A 20,512-nucleotide genomic window follows, 5' to 3' on the forward strand; every position below is an offset into this window, starting at 1 on the left:
TTCTGACTTTCACCCTGAAACAGCTGTCTGCAGATGAGGTGCTGGCTCTTCAGTGGAGGAGACACATTTACATGCAGCGATCTCCTCCACAGTATAGGGAGCAGTGATCACTAATGCCATCGCTCGTCCCCAAACAGAAGGGTTTCTTCCTGACAATCTCCTGCTCTTAAGTGGAGGAGACACATTTACATGCAGCGATCTCCTCCACAGTATAGGGAGCAGTGATCACTAATGCCATCGCTTGTCCCCAAACAGAAGCGTTCCTTCCTGACAATCTCCTGCTCTTCAGTGGAGGAGACCCATTTACATGCAGCGATCTCCTCCACAGTTTAGAGAGCAGTGATCACTAATGCCATCGCTTGTCCCCAAACAGAAGCGTTCCTTCCTGACAATCTCCTGCTCTTCAGTGGAGGAGACACATTTACATGCAGCGATCTCCTCCACAGTATAGGGAGCAGTGATCACTAATGCCATCGCTTGTCCCCAAACAGAAGCGTTCCTTCCTGACAATCTCCTGCTCTTCAGTGGAGGAGACCCATTTACATGCAGCGATCTCCTCCACAGTTTAGAGAGCAGTGATCACTAATGCCATCGCTTGTCCCCAAACAGAAGCGTTCCTTCCTGACAATCTCCTGCTCGTCAGTGGAGGAGACACATTTACTTGCTGTGATCTCCTCCACAGTATGATCACTAATGCTAACACTCACTGCCTGACTATCGCTGGGTGTAATACAGCCCTTACCGCTGTGTGCAAAACGACTGACCATTGTTTTCGGGACTTCAGGACATTTCCATGACCTTGCGCTAGTCCTTCTGGCTGCCAGAATAATGTGGTCGCTGATGGTTTTATTTTGGTGAGGGACTTTGGGAGAATCCATGAGGCGATGTATGGACTACTTGTCGCTCGGATATGCCCCCTTTGTCTGATAGATGCAGGTCCCACCGAGAACCGAGCCCTGAAAGTTGTGAAGGACACACTGCGCATGCGCAGCCACCCTCCATTCATTTATATGGGACCGCCAAAAATAGCGGAGCGATGTCTCGACTATTTTCGTCAGCCCCATAGAAATGAATAGGAGCGGTGGCTGCTCAAGCTGCGGAGCGCTCCAATTCAGTACGATCGCTTGGTGGTGGCTGGACCCGGGAAAACCCAGGGTCCTCCGGCCACCACCTTCCCTGCTCCGTTCTCGGCATAGGTGTGGGACCCGCGCCTATCAGATAATGGGGGCATATCCTAGCAATATGCCCCCATTGTCTTAGATGGGGATACCCCTTTAAGCTCTTGAGAACAATATTCCAAGATATTTGGGTCTTGGGGCATGACCTCTGGAGTGCCTCAGGTCTAGTGCACGGGGCGGTCAGTGTATGTTAATGTGGCCTTCTTGTCGTCCTGATAGATGACCCTGACCCCATCCGCATTTCTACGGGAGATGTCCTTCACAACAGAGCAGCGACTGGCCAGCACTAGAGAGATGCATCCTCCTCGGATCGTCCAGATGCTGGATATGAGTGAGACCACCCATCAGAAGGTGCGTACGGTCCTCTGGTGCGATCACCAACTTCAGGGTCGCCCGTCTGCTGGGGCAGCAGGTGCTGCGTATCTGAGCTCGGCTCACATAGCAAACTGCCTCCTTATTATGGAGACTAGTGGCCAGCAGACACGTGACGCCGCTTATCTCAGTATAAACCCTCGGTGCAGATTGATTCAATGCGGTTGTTGGTGGATTTGTTGCGGTCGTCAGGGCAGCGTTTACTGAGGCCCTGAGCACATGTGATGGCGACTTCTGCCCTTATCCTTGCTGTTTCTTGTAGTTCTCCTCAGTGGACGTAGAGCAGGCCCTCTTCCAGCCTTTCCCATCGGAAATTGTGTTCCAGAACTACACCCCCTGCGAGACGTATGAGGTACCGCTCGTCTTAAGGAACAACGACCAGGTGAGTTCAGGCTCCGGCTGCCCGCGCCCGTTACTGCCCGTCTGATATCAAAACGCCCGTAGTAACCAATCAGATTCTGCCGAGCATCTTTGGAAAGGTGCAGTCTGATTGGTTGCTATGGGCAACTACGCCGGCGTTCCTCTATCAGTTTTGACAAGTCCCCCCTATTGCTTTTTAACTCTTTCAGGTTCCTCGACTGGTAAAAGTCACTCAGGAGAGTTCACCCTACTTTCGGATTGTCAGCCCCAACGACGTGTGTCACAAGGTGGCTCCGGGCATGCCATCCACATTCCGCATCCTCTTCACCCCTGAGGAGAATAAGGTAATGTCTCCCCCGCCCGTTACTTCCTGGTGGTACTCTCTGGTGCCCTCGAAGTCAGTACTGACGAGGTTGCGGACATAGCCTTAGTGCGGGGCATCTCCCTAAACGCAATACTGGGAATGAACGGCCACGTGAACCATCGGGACTAGTGAATGACCCATCCTGCGTGCAGTCCTTAAAGGGGTGCTGATGAATAGTATTGCAGGGTTACAGAGATAGCCATCAATATCAGGTTGGCAGGGGTCCGACACCCCGCACCCCTGCTGGTGAGCCTTGTAACTCCCAAAGTCCGCACCAGAACTAGACGGCTCCATCCATCGTGGTGTGGACGACGCTGGTAACTGCAGCCATGCTGCTATCCACTTCAGCACTGCAGTTACCAGCTCCGAACACTGTACAATGAATGGATCTGATGGGTGGGGGTGTCGGACCCTCCCAAACAGATATTGATGGCCTGTCCCTGAATACCCCTTAAGGGTACATGCACACGTTCAGGATTCATGTGCGGAGAATCCGCACTGAAATCCGCAGGTGTTCACAGGCAAATCCGTGCGGTCAATCCGCATTAATTGGTGCGGATTTGCATGCGGATTTGCATGCGGATTTGCATGCGGATTTGCATGCGGATTTTTTCAACATCTCTCTAGAACAAAAATACACCCTTTTTTAACATCATTTCCTGTGACATCATTTGAGAATCGGATTTGAGAATTAATGTACGTTGAAATCGTGATGCGATTAATTTAACACAAAATAATCGCATGGCGATTTCAACTTAAGCACTGTTATGTTCCATATTTGTTAATTCTAGCCTACTATGGAATATAGCAGTGCTAAGTAGAAATCGCCATGCGATTATTTCGTGTTATATTAATCGCATCGCGATTTCAACGTTTCAAATCCGACAGTACATTCTAGTATATGGAGACGTTCCCATGGTGATGGGGACGCTCCATTAGTACTGCTATATTCCATATTCGGCGAATATGGAATATAGCAGTACTAAGTTGAAATCGCCATGCGATTATTTTGTGTTAAATTAATCGCATCGCGATTTCAACGTACAGTAATTCTCAAATCCGACAGTACATTCTAGTATACGGAGACGTATATTGCGTCTCCATATACTATATGTAGTATATTGCTTCCTTCTCTTGCTGCAATGAACAGACACAAAATGGTGGCTGATTCCCCTTCCTATTACATACATGCGGATTTTGATGCGGATCCGCATCAAAATCCGCACTGTGTGCGTGTACCATCCGGATTTTAGCCTCTCCATTGAAGTGAATGGAGAAAATCCGCAAGATATCCGGACAGGAAAAAAAAAATTAATTGACATGTCGCGGATTTTAAAATCCGCACGCAGGTCAAAATCCGCGCGCGGAAAAATCCGCATCGTGTGCATTGAGAATTTCAAATTCTCATAGAATACAATGGACATGACCTACGGTGCGGATTTACCGCACGCAAATCCGCGCGGAAAATCCGCACGCAATCCTGATCGTGTGCAGGGGGCCTTAAGCAGATTTAGGACAGGAGCTCGGAGCGGCTCCTGCTGGGGTGTAGTACTGGAGAGGGTCACCTGTAGATTTGGGATGGGTTATACTTGGCAGCCTCACAGTTCCTGGGGATTTCTCTTGAATATACTTTGTTTTTGAAGTTGAGGTTAAGCAAACACCCAGTCGCCATGATACCGCCTGTGGGACCGCGCTGCTCGGGTGCCGTGATGCCCTCGAAAGTCTGAAATATTCTGTTGCATCACCTGACACAACAAACAGCTTCTCCTCTGGGTCGCCTGCCGCACTCCCGAGAGCCGTGCCTGCCGGGAGAACGCTATTCCTCATGGCACTTGATTTCAGCAGCGTTGAGGGCGAGGACATCAGCTGATACTGGAGAGTGTGGAGGGCGTGCAGACGTTCCGCACCAGAGACTCCGTACAAGGTGGAGTGGGGTGCAATCTGTGCCTGACAAGCAAATCCGCTGTGAGCCGGCGTAGATGTGGGCTATCCTGTATGGCAGTGTCTGGGGTAGAGGATAGTAAATGCTCCATGTCGCACCTTCTCGACATGACATGCGGGGCTCTAGGGCACTTCTTTCTGTCGTGACATCAGAGACCATACACTGTGTTGTGACGGCATGGCATTATGTCACCACCGTACAGTGACTCCTGGCCTGATGACATTACAGCAGAGACTGTAATCTACAGTATCATAGAACATAAAGCATGTCCTGGAGTGATGCCAGTGCCTCAGAGACCTTACTCTAGATCAGTATAGAATATAATCTACAGTCATGTGAAAAAATTAGGACACCCTTTGAAAGCATGTGGTTTTTTGTAACATTTTTAATAAAAGGTTATTTCATCTCCGTTTCAACAATACAGAGAGATTAAAGTAATCCAACTAAACAAAGAAAACTGAAGAAAAGTCTTTTCAAGATCTTCTGTAAATGTCATTCTACAAAAATGCCTATTCTAACTGAGGAAAAAGATAGGACACCCTCACATGTATTCCCTCTTAAATTGGCTCAGATCTCACACAGGTATATCACACCAGGTGCACATAATTAGTAGATCGTTACTCTGCATGTTGAATGAGGCTTGCCCTATTTAAACCTCAGACATTTAGTTTGGTGTGCTCCTGACTGTTGAAGTGAGAGTGAGCACCATGGTGAGAGCAAAAGAGCTGTCAGAGGACTTCAGAAAAAAGATTGTAGCAGCCTATGAGTCTGGGAAGGGATTTAAAAAGATCTCAAAAGATTTTGAAATCAGCCATTCCACTGTCCGGAAGATAGTCTACAAGTGGAGGGCTTTCAAAACAACTGCCAACATGCCCAGGACTGGTCGCCCCAGCAAGTTCACCCCAAGAGCAGACCGCAAGATGCTAAAAGAGGTCTCCAAAAACCCTAAAGTGTCATCTCGAGAACTACAGCAGGCTCTGGCTACTGTTGATGTAGAAGTACATGCCTCTACAATCAGAAAGAGACTGTACAAGTTTAACTTGCATGGGAGGTGTGCAAGGAGGAAACCTTTGCTTTCCAAGAGAAACATCGAGGCCAGACTGACATTTGCCAGAGATAAAGTTGACAAAGACCAGGACTTCTGGAATAATGTTCTTTGGACAGATGAGTCCAAAATTGAATTATTTGGACACAACAGCAGAGGACATGTTTGGCGTAAACCAAACACAGCATTCCAAGAAAAGAACCTCATACCAACTGTGAAGCATGGAGGTGGAAGTGTCATGGTTTGGGGCTGCTTTGCTGCAGCAGGACCTGGTCAGCTCACCATCATAGAATCCACGATGAATTCTACTGTGTATCAGAAGGTGCTTGAAGAACATGTGAGACCATCAGTTAGAAAATTAAAGCTGAAGCGGAACTGGACCATGCAACATGACAATGACCCAAAACATACTAGTAAATCAACCAAAGATTGGCTGAAAAAGAAGAAATGGAGAGTCCTGGAATGGCCAAGTCAAAGTCCAGATTTGAATCCCATTGAGATGCTGTGGGGTGACTTGAAAAGGGCTGGACGTGCAAGAAACCCCTCAAACATCTCACAGCTGAAAAAGTTCTGCATTGAGGAGTGGGGTAAAATTTCCTCAGACCGATGTCGAAGACTGGTAGATGGCTACAAGAACCGTCTCACTGCAGTTATTTCAGCCAAAGGAGGTAACACTCGCTATTAGGGGCAAGGGTGTCCTATCTTTTTCCTCAGTTAGAATAGGCATTTTTGTAGAATGACATTTACAGAAGATCTTGAAAAGACTTTTCTTCAGTTTTCTTTGTTTAGTCGGATTACTTTAATCTCTCTGTATTGTTGAAACGGAGATGAAATAACCTTTTATTAAAAATGTTACAAAAAACCACATGCTTTCAAAGGGTGTCCTAATTTTTTCACATGACTGTACATCCTGGGGTGATGACATCATGTCAGAGACTGTAATCTACATCCTGGAGTGATGACATCATGTCAGAGACTACAATCTACATCCTGGAGTGATGACATCATGTCAGAGACTACAATCTACATCCTGGAGTGATGACATCATGTCAGAGACTACAATCTACATCCTGGAGTGATGACATCATGTCAGAGACTACAATCTACATCCTGGAGTGATGACATCATGTCAGAGACTACAATCTACATCCTGGAGTGATGACATCATGTCAGAGACTACAATCTACATCCTGGAGTGATGACATCAGTCTAGGGTGTCACATGCCGTCCCATCAGTCTGGGGTGTCACAGGCCGTCCCATCAGTCTGGGGTGTCATAGGCCGTCCCATCAGTCTGGGGTGTCACAGGCCGTCCCATCAGCCTGGGGTGTCACAGGCCGTGCAGTCACTCTGGGGTGTCACAGGCCGTCCCATCAGTCTTGGGCGTCACAGGCCGTCCCATCAGTCTGGGGTTTCACAGGCCGTCCCATCAGTCTGGGGAGTCACAGGCCGTCACATCAGTCTTGGGCGTCACAGGCCGTCCCATCAGTCTGGGGTGTCACAGGCCGTCCCATCAGTCTGGGGTGTCACAGGCCGTCCCATCAGTCTGGGGTGTCACAGGCCGTCCCATCAGTCTTGGGCGTCACAGGCCGTACCATCAGTCTGGGGCGTCACAGGCCGTCCCATCAGTCTGGGGCGTCACAGGCCGTCCCATCAGCCTGGGGTGTCACAGGCCGTCCCATCAGTCTGGGGCGTCACAGGCCGTGCAATCAGTCTGGGGTGTCACAGGCCGTCCCATCAGTCTGGGGTGTCACAGGCCGTCCCATCAGTCTGGGGCGTCACAGGCCGTCCCATCAGTCTGGGGTGTCACAGGCCGTCCCATCAGTCTGGGGTGTCACAGGCCGTCCCATCAGCCTGGGGTGTCACAGGCCGTCCCATCAGTCTGGGGTGTCACAGGCCGTCCCATCAGTCTGGGGCGTCACAGGCCGTCCCATCAGTCTGGGGTTTCACAGGCTGTCCCATCAGTCTGGGGTGTCACAGGCCGTCCCATCAGTCTGGGGTGTCACAGGCCGTCCCATCAGTCTTGGGCGTCACAGGCCGTACCATCAGTCTGGGGCGTCACAGGCCGTCCCATCAGTCTGGGGCGTCACAGGCCTTCCCATCAGCCTGGGGTGTCACAGGCCGTCCCATCAGTCTGGGGCGTCACAGGCCGTGCAATCAGTCTGGGGTGTCACAGGCCGTCCCATCAGTCTGGGGTGTCACAGGCCGTCCCATCAGTCTGGGGTGTCACAGGCCGTCCCATCAGCCTGGGGTGTCACAGGCCGTCCCATCAGTCTGGGGTGTCACAGGCCGTCCCATCAGTCTGGGGCGTCACAGGCCGTCCCATCAGTCTGGGGTTTCACAGGCTGTCCCATCAGTCTGGGGTGTCACAGGCCGTCCCATCAGTCCCAGGCTGTCCCATCAGTCTGGGGCGTCACAGGCCGCCCCATCAGTCTGGGGCGTCACAGGCCGCCCCATCAGTCTGGGGCGTCACAGGCCGCCCCATCAGTCTGGGGCGTCACAGGCCGTCCCATCAGTCTGGGGCGTCACAGGCCGTCCCATCAGTCTGGGGCGTCACAGGCCGTCCCATCAGTCTGGGGCGTCACAGGCCGTCCCATCAGTCTGGGGCGTCACAGGCCGTCCCATCAGTCTGGGGCGTCACAGGCCGTCCCATCAGTCTGGGGCGTCACAGGCCGTCCCATCAGTCTGGGGCGTCACAGGCCGTCCCATCAGTCTGGGGCGTCACAGGCCGTCCCATCAGTCTGGGGCGTCACAGGCCGTCCCATCAGTCTGGGGCGTCACAGGCCGTCCCATCAGTCTGGGGCGTCACAGGCCGTCCCATCAGTCTGGGGTGTCACAGGCCGTCCCATCAGTCCCAGGCTGTCCCATCAGCCTGGGGTGTCACAGGCCGTCCCATCAGCCTGGGGTGTCACAGGCCGTCCCATCAGCCTGGGGTGTCACAGGCCGTCCCATCAGCCTGGGGTGTCACAGGCCTTCCCATCAGCCTGGGGTGTCACAGGCCGTCCCATCAGTCTGGGGTGTCACAGGCCGTCCCATCAGTCTGGGGTGTCACAGGCCGTCCCATCAGCCTGGGGTGTCACAGGCCGTGCAGTCACTCTGGGGTGTCACAGGCCGTCCCATCAGTCTGGGGTGTCACAGGCCGTCCCATCAGTCTGGGGCGTCACAGGCCGTCCCATCAGTCTGGGGTGTCACAGGCCGTCCCATCAGTCTGGGGTGTCACAGGCCGTCCCATCAGTCTGGGGTGTCACAGGCCGTCCCATCAGTCTGGGGTTTCACAGGCCGTCCCATCAGTCTGGGGCGTCACAGGCCGTCCCATCAGTCTGGGGTTTCACAGGCCGTCCCATCAGTCTGGGGCGTCACAGGCCGTCCCATCAGTCTGGGGCGTCACAGGCCGTCCCATCAGTCACAGGCCGTCCCATCAGTCTTGGGCGTCACAGGCCGTACCATCAGTCTGGGGTGTCACAGGCCGTGCAATCAGTCTGGGGTGTCACAGGCCGTGCAATCAGTCTGGGGTGTCACAGGCCGTGCAATCAGTCTGGGGTGTCACAGGCCGTCCCATCAGTCTGGGGTGTCACAGGCCGTCCCATCAGTCTGGGGTGTCACAGGCCGTCCCATCAGCCTGGGGTGTCACAGGCCGTCCCATCAGCCTGGGGTGTCACAGGCCGTCCCATCAGTCTGGGGTGTCACAGGCCGTCCCATCAGTCTGGGGTGTCACAGGCCGTCCCATCAGTCTGGGGTGTCACAGGCCGTCCCATCAGTCTGGGGTGTCACAGGCCGTCCCATCAGCCTGGGGTGTCACAGGCCGTCCCATCAGTCTGGGGTGTCACAGGCCGTCCCATCAGTCTGGGGTGTCACAGGCCGTCCCATAAGTCTGGGGTGTCACAGGCCGTCCCATCAGTCTGGGGTGTCACAGGCCGTCCCATCAGCCTGGGGTGTCACAGGCCGTCCCATCAGTCTGGGGTGTCACAGGCCGTCCCATCAGTCTGGGGTGTCACAGGCCGTCCCATCAGTCTGGGGTGTCACAGGCCGTCCCATCAGTCTGGGGTGTCACAGGCCGTCCCATCAGCCTGGGGTGTCACAGGCCGTCCCATCAGCCTGGGGTGTCACAGGCCGTCCCATCAGTCTGGGGTGTCACAGGCCGTCCCATCAGTCCCAGGCTGTCCCATCAGTCTGGGGTGTCACAGGCCGTCCCATCAGCCTGGGGTGTCACAGGCCGTCCCATCAGTCCCAGGCCGTCCCATCAGTCTGGGGTGTCACAGGCCGTCCCATCAGTCTGGGGCGTCACAGGCCGTCCCATCAGTCTGGGGTGTCACAGGCCGTCCCATCAGTCTGGGGTGTCACAGGCCGTCCCATCAGTCTGGGGTGTCACAGGCCGTCCCATCAGCCTGGGGTGTCACAGGCCGTCCCATCAGTCTGGGGTGTCACAGGCCGTCCCATCAGTCTTGGGCGTCACAGGCCGTCCCATCAGTCTGGGATTTCACAGGCCGTCCCATCAGTCTGGGATTTCACAGGCCGTCCCATCAGTCTGGGGTGTCACGGGCCGTCCCATCAGTCTGGGGTGTCACGGGCCGTTCCATCAGTCTGGGGTGTCACGGGCCGTCCCATCATCCGTCTCAGATTGATGTCAGATCTTTGCCTCTTTTTCTCTGTTAATTCAGGATTACGTTCATGAATTGATTTGCATCACGGAGCGAGAGAAGTTTTTGGTCCCCATCCGAGCGATCGGAGCCCGCGCCGTGCTGGATTTTCCAGACCAGTTAAGTTTCCAGGTCTGCCCTGTCAAGTACAGCACCCAGAAGACGCTCCTGGTGCGGAATATCGGCAATCGTGAAGCGTGCTTTCAGCTGCGGACACAGAGGTAGAGACTGTGGTGGCATGGGTATACTCTTACCGTACGGAGCAGGGGAACGCAGGAGTCCTGCTGCTGATCGGGATGGGGGTCTTTTGTTTCAGGCCTTTCCACGTGGAGCCAGTGTCTGGAACCCTTGATGTAGGGAACAGCATGCAGGTTATCCTGGAATACCAGCCGACGGAGGTCGGAGATCACAAACAGGAGCTGTTGATCCAATACGACACAGGTAATTGATTGGCTGCCAGACCATGAGATCCAGTGGACACGTGTAGATGTAGACTAGGACAATTAGTACATGTAATGTGACATATGGAGATCAGGAGGACATGTGTAGATGTAGTGTAGGACAATGAGTCCATGTGATATGATTTATGAGATCAGGAGGACACATGTAGATGTGGTGTAGGACAATGAGCCCATGTAATGTGACATATGAGATCTATAGGACACATGTAGCTGTAGTGTAGGACAATGAGTCCATGTGATATGATTTATGAGATCTGGAGGACACATGTAGATGTGGTGTAGGACAATGAGCCCATGTAATGTGACATATGAAATCTGGAGGACACGTGTAGATATAGTGTAGGACAGTGAGTCCATGTGATATGATTTATGAGATCTGGAGGACACGTGTAGGTCTAGACTAGGACAATAAGTACATGTAATGTGACATATGAGATCTGTAGGACACATGTAGATATAGTGTAGGACAATGAGTCCATGTGATATGATTTATGAGATCTGGAGGACACGTGTAGATCTAGACTAGGACAATTAGTACATGTAATGTGACATATTAGGTCTGGAGGACACGTGCAGATGTATTCTATGACTTTGAGTCCATGTGATGTGACATGGGGAGATCAGGAGGACACGTCTAGATGTAGACTAGGACAATAAGTACATGTAATGTGACATGTGGAGATCAGGAGGACACGTCTAGATGTAGGCTAGGATAATGAGTCCATGTAATGTGACATATGAGGGTTGGAGCACTCGTGAAGATGTAGTGTAGGACAGTGAGTCCATGTGATGTGACATACTGTATGAGATCTGGAGGACACGTCTAGATGTAGACTAGGACAATAATCCCATGTACTGCGACATATGAGGTCTGGAGGACACGTGTAGATGTAGCTGGGGCGGTCTCTCATATTACGGCTCGGTTTCCATTTGACAATGACCTCTATCAGTGTTAACATCGAGCTGACGACTTGTTAAGATAAATGAGGAGGATCCGGTGACGGAGATTGTGCCAGAACATGGGAGACGCTGTGAACCCAAGATCTCCACTGTAATGTGTGCTCGTATGTAGGACGCACACATATAGGGCCGCACAGTCACATATGGAGGCTGCTCTGTATATGTAGGACGCACACATATAGGGCCCGCACAGTCACATATGGAGGCTGCTCTGTATATGTAGGACGCACACATATAGGGCCCCCAGTCACATATGGAGACTGCTCTGTATATGTAGGACACACACCTATAGGGCCGCACAGTCACATATGGAGGCTGCTCTGTATATGTAGGACGCACACATATAGGGCCCGCACAGTCACATATGGAGGCTGCTCTGAATATGTAGGACGCACACATATAGGGCCGCACAGTCACATATGGAGGCTGCTCTGTATATGTAGGACGCACACATATAGGGCCGCACAGTCACATATGGAGGCTGCTCTGTATATGTAGGACACACACATATAGGGCCCCCAGTCACATATGGAGGCTGCTCTGTATATGTAGGAGGCACACATATAGGGCCCCCAGTCACATATGGAGGCTGCTCTGTATATGTAGGAGGCACACATATAGGGCCCGCACAGTCACATATGGAGGCTTCTCTGTATATGTAGGACACACACATATAGGGCCCCCAGTCACATATGGAGGCTGCTCTGTATATGTAGGAGGCACACATATAGGGCCCGCACAGTACCATATGGAGGCTGCTCTGTATATGTAGGACGCACACATATAGGGCCCCCAGTCACATATGGAGGCTGCTCTGTATATGTAGGACGCACACATATAGGGCCCGCACAGTCACATATGGAGGCTGCTCTGTATATGTAGGAGGCACACATATAGGGCCCGCACAGTCATATATGGAGGCTGCTCTGTATATGTAGGACACACACATATAGGGCCCGCACAGTCACATATGGAGGCTGCTCTGTATATGTAGGACGCACACATATAGGGCCCGCACAGTCACATATGGAGGCTGCTCTGTATATGTAGGACACACACATATAGGGCCCGCACAGTCACATATGGAGGCTGCTCTGTATATGTAGGACACACACATATAGGGCCCCCAGTCACATATGGAGGCTGCTCTGTATATGTAGGGCACACACATATAGGGCCCGCACAGTCACATATGGAGGCTGCTCTGTATATGTAGGAGGCACACATATAGGGCCCCCAGTCACATATGGAGGCTGCTCTGTATATGTAGGGCACACACATATAGGGCCCGCACAGTCACATATGGAGGCTGCTCTGTATATGTAGGAGGCACACATATAGGGCCCGCACAGTCACATATGGAGGCTGCTCTGTATATGTAGGAGGCACACATATAGGGCCCGCACAGTCACATATGGAGGCTGCTCTGTATATGTAGGAGGCACACATATAGGGCCCGCACAGCAGTCCTGTATCTTATGGTGGTTACGGGGCTGTGTTGCTTTTCCTCAGGTGAGGATGTTCGGGTCTGCCTGTATGGAGCTGCTGCCGACGTGAACCTGCGACTGGACAAAAACTCACTGACCATTGAGAAGACCTTCCTGTCCTTATCCAACCAGAGGACGGTCACCATCCACAACCGCAGTGATGTCATAGCTCACTTCCAGTGGAAAGAATTCGCTTCACAGCAGGAGGAGCAGCAACAGAAGGAGAGGTAACGCTCCATCACTGCGCTGACACACAGGTACACACTGCGCTGACACACAGGTACACACTGCACTGACACACAGGTGCACACTGATATACACTGCACTGACACACAGGTACACACTGATATACACTGCGCTGACACATAGGTACACACAATATACACTGCACTGACACACAGGTGCACACTGATATACACTGCACTGACACACAGGTGCACACTGATATACACTGCACTGACACACAGGTACACACTGATATACACTGCGCTGACACATAGGTACACACAATATACACTGCACTGACACACAGGTACACACTGATATACACTGCGCTGACACACAGGTGCACACTGATATACACTGCACTGACACACAGGTACACACTGATATACACTGCACTGACACACAGGTGCACACTGATATACACTGCACTGACACACAGGTACACACTGATATACACTGCACTGACACACAGGTACACACTGATATACACTGCGCTGACACACAGGTGCACACTGATCTACACTGCGCTGACACACAGGTGCACACTGATATACACTGCACTGACACACAGGTGCACACTGATATACACTGCGCTGACACACAGGTACACACTGGTACACACTGCACTGACACACAGGTATACACTGATATACACTGCGCTGACACACAGGTACACACTGGTACACACTGCACTGACACACAGGTACACACTGATATACACTGCACTGACACACAGGTATACACTGATATACACTGCGCTGACACACAGGTATACACTGATATACACTGCGCTGACACACAGGTGCACACTGATCTACACTGCGCTGACACACAGGTATACACTGATATACACTGCACTGACACAGGTATACACTGCGCTGACACACAGGTGCACACTGATATACACTGCACTGACACACAGGTGCACACTGATATACACTGCACTGACACACAGGTGCACACTGATATACACTGCACTGACACACAGGTGCACACTGATATACACTGCGCTGACACACAGGTACACACTGATATACACTGCACTGACACACAGGTGCACACTGATATACACTGCGCTGACACACAGGTACACACTTATATACACTGCACTGACACAGGTATACACTGCACTGACACACAGGTGCACACTGATATACACTGCACTGACACACAGGTAGACACTGATATACACTGCACTGACACACAGGTACACACTGATATACACTGCACTGACACACAGGTGCGCACTGATATACACTGCACTGACACACAGGTACACACTGATATACACTGCACTGACACACAGGTACATACTGATATACACTGCACTGACACACAGGTGCACACTGATATACACTGCGCTGACACACAGGTGCACACTGATATACACTGCACTGACACACAGGTACACACTTATATACACTGCACTGACACAGGTATACACTGCACTGACACACAGGTGCACACTGATATACACTGCACTGACACAGGTGCACACTGATATACACTGCACTGACACACAGGTACACACTGATATACACTGCACTGATACACAGGTACACACTGATATACACTGCACTGACACAGGTGCACACTGATATACACTGCACTGACACACAGGTACACACCGATATACACTGCACTGACACACAGGTGCACACTGATATACACTGCACTGACACACAGGTACACACCGATATACACTGCACTGACACACAGGTGCACACTGATATACACTGCACTGACACACAGGTACACACTGATATACACTGCACTGACACACAGGTGCACACTGATATACACTGCACTGACACACAGGTACACACTGATATACACTGCACTGACACAGGTATACACTGCACTGACAAACAGGTGCACACTGATATACACTGCACTGACACAGGTACACACTGATATACACTGCACTGACACACAGGTGCACACTGATATACACTGCACTGACACACAGGTACACACTGATATACACTGCACTGACACAGGTATACACTGCACTGACAAACAGGTGCACACTGATATACACTGCGCTGACACACAGGTACACACTGATATACACTGCGCTGACACACAGGTACACACTGATATACACTGCACTGACACAGGTATACACTGCACTGACAAACAGGTGCACACTGATATACACTGCGCTGACACACAGGTACACACTGATATACACTGCGCTGACACACAGGTGCACACTGATATACACTGCGCTGACACACAGGTACACACTGATATACACTGCACTGACACAGGTACACACTGATATACACTGCGCTGACACACAGGTACACACTGATATACACTGCGCTGACACACAGGTACACACTGATATACACTGCACTGACACACAGGTATACACTGATATACACTGCGCTGACACACAGGTACACACTGATATACACTGCGCTGACACACAGGTACACACTGATATACACTGCGCTGACACACAGGTATACACTGATATACACTGCGCTGACACACAGGTACACACTGGTACACACTGCGCTGACAGACAGGTACACACTGGTACACACTGATATACACTGCACTGACACACAGGTGCACTCTGATATACACTGCACTGACACAGGTGCACACTGATATACACTGCGCTGACACAGGTACACACTGATATACACTGCGCTGACACACAGGTATACACTGATATACACTGCGCTGACACACAGGTATACACTGATATACACTGCACTGACACAGGTACACACTGATATACACTGCACTGACACACAGGTACACACTGATATACACTGCACTGACACACAGGTGCACACTGATATACACTGCACTGACACACAGGTGCACACTGATATACACTGCGCTGACACACAGGTGCACACTAATATACACTGCACTGACACACAGGTACACACTGATATACACTGCACTGACACACAGGTACACACTGATATACACTGCACTGACACACAGGTGCACACTGATATACACTGCACTGACACACAGGTGCACACTGATATACACTGCGCTGACACACAGGTACACACTGATATACACTGCACTGACACACAGGTACACACCGATATACACTGCACTGACACAGGTACACACTGATATACACTGCACTGACACACGATATACACTGCGCTGACACACAGGTGCACACTGATATACACTGCACTGACACACAGGTGCACACTGATATACACTGCGCTGACACACAGGTACACACTGATATACAGTGCACTGACACACAGGTGCACACTGATCTACACTGCGCTGACACACAGGTACACACCGATATACACTGCACTGACACACAGGTGCACACTGATATACACTGCACTGACACACAGGTACACACTGATATACACTGCACTGACACACAGGTGCACACTGATATACACTGCACTGACACACAGGTACACACTGATATACACTGCACTGACACAGGTATACACTGCACTGACAAACAGGTGCACACTGATATACACTGCGCTGACACACAGGTACACACTGATATACACTGCGCTGACACACAGGTACACACTGATATACACTGCACTGACACAGGTATACACTGCACTGACAAACAGGTGCACACTGATATACACTGCGCTGACACACAGGTACACACTGATATACACTGCGCTGACACACAGGTGCACACTGATATACACTGCGCTGACACACAGGTACACACTGATATACACTGCACTGACACAGGTATACACTGCACTGACAAACAGGTGCACACTGATATACACTGCACTGACACAGGTACACACTGATATACACTGCGCTGACACACAGGTACACACTGATATACACTGCGCTGACACACAGGTACACACTGATATACACTGCACTGACACACAGGTATACACTGATATACACTGCGCTGACACACAGGTACACACTGATATACACTGCGCTGACACACAGGTACACACTGATATACACTGCGCTGACACACAGGTATACACTGATATACACTGCGCTGACACACAGGTACACACTGGTACACACTGCGCTGACAGACAGGTACACACTGGTACACACTGATATACACTGCACTGACACACAGGTGCACTCTGATATACACTGCACTGACACAGGTGCACACTGATATACACTGCGCTGACACAGGTACACACTGATATACACTGCGCTGACACACAGGTATACACTGATATACACTGCGCTGACACACAGGTATACACTGATATACACTGCACTGACACAGGTACACACTGATATACACTGCACTGACACACAGGTACACACTGATATACACTGCACTGACACACAGGTGCACACTGATATACACTGCGCTGACACACAGGTGCACACTAATATACACTGCACTGACACACAGGTACACACTGATATACACTGCACTGACACACAGGTACACACTGATATACACTGCACTGACACACAGGTGCACACTGATATACACTGCACTGACACACAGGTGCACACTGATATACACTGCGCTGACACACAGGTACACACTGATATACACTGCACTGACACACAGGTACACACCGATATACACTGCACTGACACAGGTACACACTGATATACACTGCACTGACACACGATATACACTGCGCTGACACACAGGTGCACACTGATATACACTGCGCTGACACACAGGTACACACTGATATACACTGCGCTGACACACAGGTACACACCGATATACACTGCACTGACACAGGTACACACTGATATACACTGCACTGACACACGATATACACTGCACTGACACACAGGTGCACACTGATATACACTGCGCTGACACACAGGTACACACTGATATACACTGCGCTGACACACAGGTACACACTGATATACAGTGCACTGACACACAGGTGCACACTGATCTACACTGCGCTGACACACAGGTATACACTGGTACACACTGCGCTAACAGACAGGTATACACTGGTACACACTGCGCTGACACACAGGTACTTACTGGTACACATATGGGCATGTATAGACACGGCTGTATGTAATGTGTGTATGAATGATCTTCAAGCATGGAGTGCACCCCCATTGTCATCATCATTCCAGCATGTCACAGCATGGTACCACGTGGGGGTCCGATGCTGGAACTGTTGCGTATTGTGTGTGTGGGGGGACACATGAGCAGCCCCCCAGCCTTATGTGGCACCTGGTTGCAGAGCTGCGGTACATCCGCAGATCTTCATCCCTGTCCGGTGCGGCAGGGGTTAATCTCTGTGTGGGCTGTCGTTTGGTCAGTGGCGCTGCCAGTGTGCAGCACTACATGTCTGTATGACTTATATAAGATGACAACACGCCACCGACTACATGAGAGTGAAAGCGGTGCGGAGAGGTGGGCGCCCTGCGCGGCTGTAATCAGAAGTGGCACTCCGGCGCTAATTGCTCTTGTGTCATTTAATATTTAACATCTGGATGCAGCGCCTCTGACAGTAATGTCTACAGAGCGCTGCCTCATTAACGGGGCAAATAGTAATCCTCCCGGAGGTGGAAGGGTTAAAGCCGACTCTACAACTGGGGCAGTGCTTACCCCGGGGGCCACAGCTGAGAGACCTCTCCGCTCCCCTCAATTATTAATGACATTAACCAGAGATGAGCGATCTCGTGCTGAAGAAAGCATTTTACCTAAGAGTCAGCGCCCGTGTCCTCGCGTAGCCGCTCTGTCCTGCCGTCACTGACAGCAAGCAGAGATATGCAGAATGACCAGGACGTGATTTACTGATCCTGGAGATGGCTCGTTTACCACAGGGGCCCTGGCTATGCGGTGCCGACGCGTCTGTCCGGCTCTCTACAACCATTGGCTGACTTACCTCCAGACACAACTTTATACCAGAATTGTGGAGCAACTTTGGCGCCTTCATTCAAATGCCTTCATTCTGTGCAGCCGTCAGCAAGCTTCTGTTGTCAGATCTTTCAGGGTCTGTTCACATTTTTATGTTATATTTGTAACCAGCAAAAGCGATCCAGTGTCCAGCACTGTAATATATGGCATATTGGCATTGTTACACCTCGTGTTATTGACTGCCCGTCCCCGTTCTCATGGGGCCAGCAGGTATATGCACACTAGCCCATGGAGTTATTTAATAGGCCCACAGCGCACACGCATCCATATGTCACCTTCATTCAGCTCGTCTACCACCCCTTACAGCCCTAGCAAAAAGTGATATCTCATAGGCCAGCAGTGATGCCTATGACCACCGCCTCTGCCCAGCGCCTGCAACCACCACCTCTGCCCAGCACCTGCAACCACCACCTCTGCCCAGCACCTGCAACCACCGCCTCTGCCCAGCACCTGCAACCACCGCCTCTGCCCAGCACCTGCAACCACCGCCTCTGCCCAGCGCCTGCAACCACCGCCTCTGCCCAGCGCCTGCAACCACCGCCTCTGCCCAGCGCCTGCAACCACCGCCTCTGCCCAGCGCCTGCAACCACCGCCTCTGCCCAGCGCCTGCAACCACCGCCTCTGCCCAGCGCCTGCAACCACCGCCTCTGCCCAGCGCCTGCAACCACCGCCTCTGCCCAGCACCTGCAACCACCGCCTCTGCCCAGCACCTGCAACCACCACCTCTGCCCAGCGCCTGCAGCCACCACCTCTGCCTAGCACCTGCAACCACCACCTCTGCCTAGCACCTGCAACCACCACCTCTGTCCAGTGCCTGCAACCACCACCTCTGCCCAGCACCTGCAACCACCACCTCTGCCCAGCACCTGCAACCACCACCTCTGTCCAGTGCCTGCAACCACCACCTCTGCCCAGCACCTGCAACCACCACCTCTGCCCAGCACCTGCAACCACCACCTCTGCCCAGCGCCTGCAGCCACCACCTCTGCCTAGCACCTGCAACCACCACCTCTGCCTAGCACCTGCAACCACCACCTCTGTCCAGTGCCTGCAACCACCACCTCTGCCCAGCACCTGCAACCACCACCTCTGCCCAGCACCTGCAACCACCACCTCTGTCCAGTGCCTGCAACCACCACCTCTGCCCAGCACCTGCAACCACCACCTCTGCCCAGCACCTGCAACCACCACCTCTGCCCAGCGCCTGCAGCCACCACCTCTGCCTAGCACCTGCAACCACCACCTCTGCCTAGCACCTGCAACCACCACCTCTGTCCAGTGCCTGCAACCACCACCTCTGCCCAGCACCTGCAACCACCACCTCTGTCCAGTGCCTGCAACCACCACCTCTGCCCAGCACCTGCAACCACCACCTCTGCCCAGTGCCTGCAACCACCACCTCTGCCTAGCACCTGCAACCACCACCTCTGCCCAGTGCCTGCAACCACCACCTCTGCCCAGCGCCTGCAACCACCACCTCTGCCCAGTTCCTGCAACCACCACCTCTGCCCAGCGCCTGCAACCACCACCTTTGCCCAGTGCCTGCAACCACCACCTCTGCCCAGCGCCTGCAACCACCACCTCTGCCCAGTTCCTGCAACCACCACCTC

At 52.1% G+C, this 20,512-nt stretch overlaps 1 protein-coding gene across 1 annotated transcript in view; it reads left to right on the top strand.

The window, feature by feature from the left end:
- HYDIN (HYDIN axonemal central pair apparatus protein) overlaps window positions 1–20,512 on the top strand; it is a 99,034-nt gene that overhangs the window by 15,800 nt on the left and 62,722 nt on the right. The window contains exons 3-8 of the mRNA XM_044270701.1: window positions 1,398–1,529; window positions 1,813–1,932; window positions 2,120–2,254; window positions 9,919–10,118; window positions 10,214–10,338; window positions 12,831–13,032. Of these exons, the coding sequence (XP_044126636.1) occupies window positions 1,398–1,529; window positions 1,813–1,932; window positions 2,120–2,254; window positions 9,919–10,118; window positions 10,214–10,338; window positions 12,831–13,032 (914 nt within the window). The remainder of the gene's footprint in view (window positions 1–1,397; window positions 1,530–1,812; window positions 1,933–2,119; window positions 2,255–9,918; window positions 10,119–10,213; window positions 10,339–12,830; window positions 13,033–20,512) is intronic.

The sequence above is a fragment of the Bufo gargarizans genome, chromosome 10 (genome assembly GCF_014858855.1).
Source record: "Bufo gargarizans isolate SCDJY-AF-19 chromosome 10, ASM1485885v1, whole genome shotgun sequence".
Taxonomy (NCBI): Eukaryota; Metazoa; Chordata; class Amphibia; order Anura; family Bufonidae; genus Bufo; species Bufo gargarizans.